At 61.9% G+C, this 1,285-nt stretch overlaps 1 protein-coding gene across 1 annotated transcript in view; it reads left to right on the top strand.

Annotated features, from left to right (window-relative positions):
- The window catches only part of LOC130587173 (protocadherin gamma-A2-like), a gene marked incomplete at its 3' end in the record, with an annotated part of 16,287 nt that overhangs the window by 9,437 nt on the left and 5,565 nt on the right, over positions 1–1,285 (top strand). The window contains exon 2 of the mRNA XM_057388138.1: positions 3–1,282. Within this exon, the coding sequence (XP_057244121.1) occupies positions 3–1,282 (1,280 nt within the window). The remainder of the gene's footprint in view (positions 1–2; positions 1,283–1,285) is intronic.

The following is a 1,285-nucleotide window of genomic DNA, read 5'->3' as shown; positions in this document are numbered from 1 at the left end:
AGCGCTGCTGGCCGCGGTGCTGCTGTGCCTGTGCTGCCGGGCGGCGGCGGAGCGGGTCCGCTACTCCATCCCCGAGGAGCTGGGCAGAGGCTCGCTCGTGGGGCCGCTGGCGCGGGATCTGGGGCTCAGCRCGGACGAGCTGCCGGCGCGCAAGCTGCGGCTGAGCGAGGAGAAGCAATACTTCACGGTGAGTGAGGAAAACGGGAATCTGTACGTGAATGAGAGGCTGGACCGGGAGGAGATGTGCGGAGAGTCGGCATCCTGCTCCATCAGCTTCGAGGTGCTGGTGCACAACCCACTGAACGTTTTCCACGTCGAGCTGGCAATTGTAGACGTGAACGACAACTCCCCGGCCTTCAGCAAATCTTCTCTGGACCTCGAGATAGGTGAATGGACTCTTCCTGGTGCACGTTTTCCCCTGGAGATGGCAAGAGATGCTGATGTGGGCAGCAACTCTCTGCTGACTTACCAGCTCACCAGCAACCCGTCGTTCGCTTTGGCCATGAAGGAGAACCCGGGTGGAAAGAAGCAGCCTGAATTAGTGCTGGAGAAAGCGTTGGACCGAGAGAAGCAGAGCTCCTTCGAGCTGGTGCTGATGGCGGTGGATGGTGGGGACCCCGCGAGGTCCGGGACTGTACAAGTTCGCGTCAACGTAACAGACGCCAACGACAATCCACCCGTGTTCAGCAAAAGAATCTATGAGGCGCGAGTGGCGGAGAATTTACCAGTGGGGTCACTGGTGTTGCAGGTGCTGGCCACGGATGCGGATGCGGGTTCCAACGGGCTGATTTCCTACTTCTTCGGCAACGTTCCAGAAGACTTCCGAGTGCTGTTTGCAGTCGACAGCGAGAGTGGCGAGCTCAGGACAGCGGCTGCCCTAGATTTCGAGGAAAAACATAAATACACCTTCGGGCTGGAAGCGAGAGACGGCGGCGGTCTCACAGATCACTGCGAAGTGGAGATAGACATCACGGACGAAAACGACAACGCCCCCGAAATCACGATTCTGTCCCTCTCGAGCCCGGTGCCCGAGGATGCGCCGACCGGCACCGTGGTAGCCGTGCTGAAAGTGCGCGACAGAGACTCAGGCGAGAACGGTCAGGTGTCGTGCGAGCTGTCGGGAGAGGCGCCGCTGTCGATCGTGGCGTCGTCGGGCGGCTCGTACAAGGTGGTGACGGCGAGCGCGCTGGACCGCGAGCAGGCGTCCGAGCACCGCGTGACGGTGGTGGCCCGGGACCGCGGGCGGCCGGCGCTGTGGAGCAGCACGGAGCTGGTGCTGGAGGTG

Source organism: Malurus melanocephalus, unplaced genomic scaffold (genome assembly GCF_030028575.1).
Source record: "Malurus melanocephalus ecotype Western Australia unplaced genomic scaffold, MMel_1.1 scaffold_1599, whole genome shotgun sequence".
NCBI classification, from domain to species: Eukaryota; Metazoa; Chordata; class Aves; order Passeriformes; family Maluridae; genus Malurus; species Malurus melanocephalus.
This window is presented reverse-complemented; position numbering and strand designations above follow the sequence as displayed.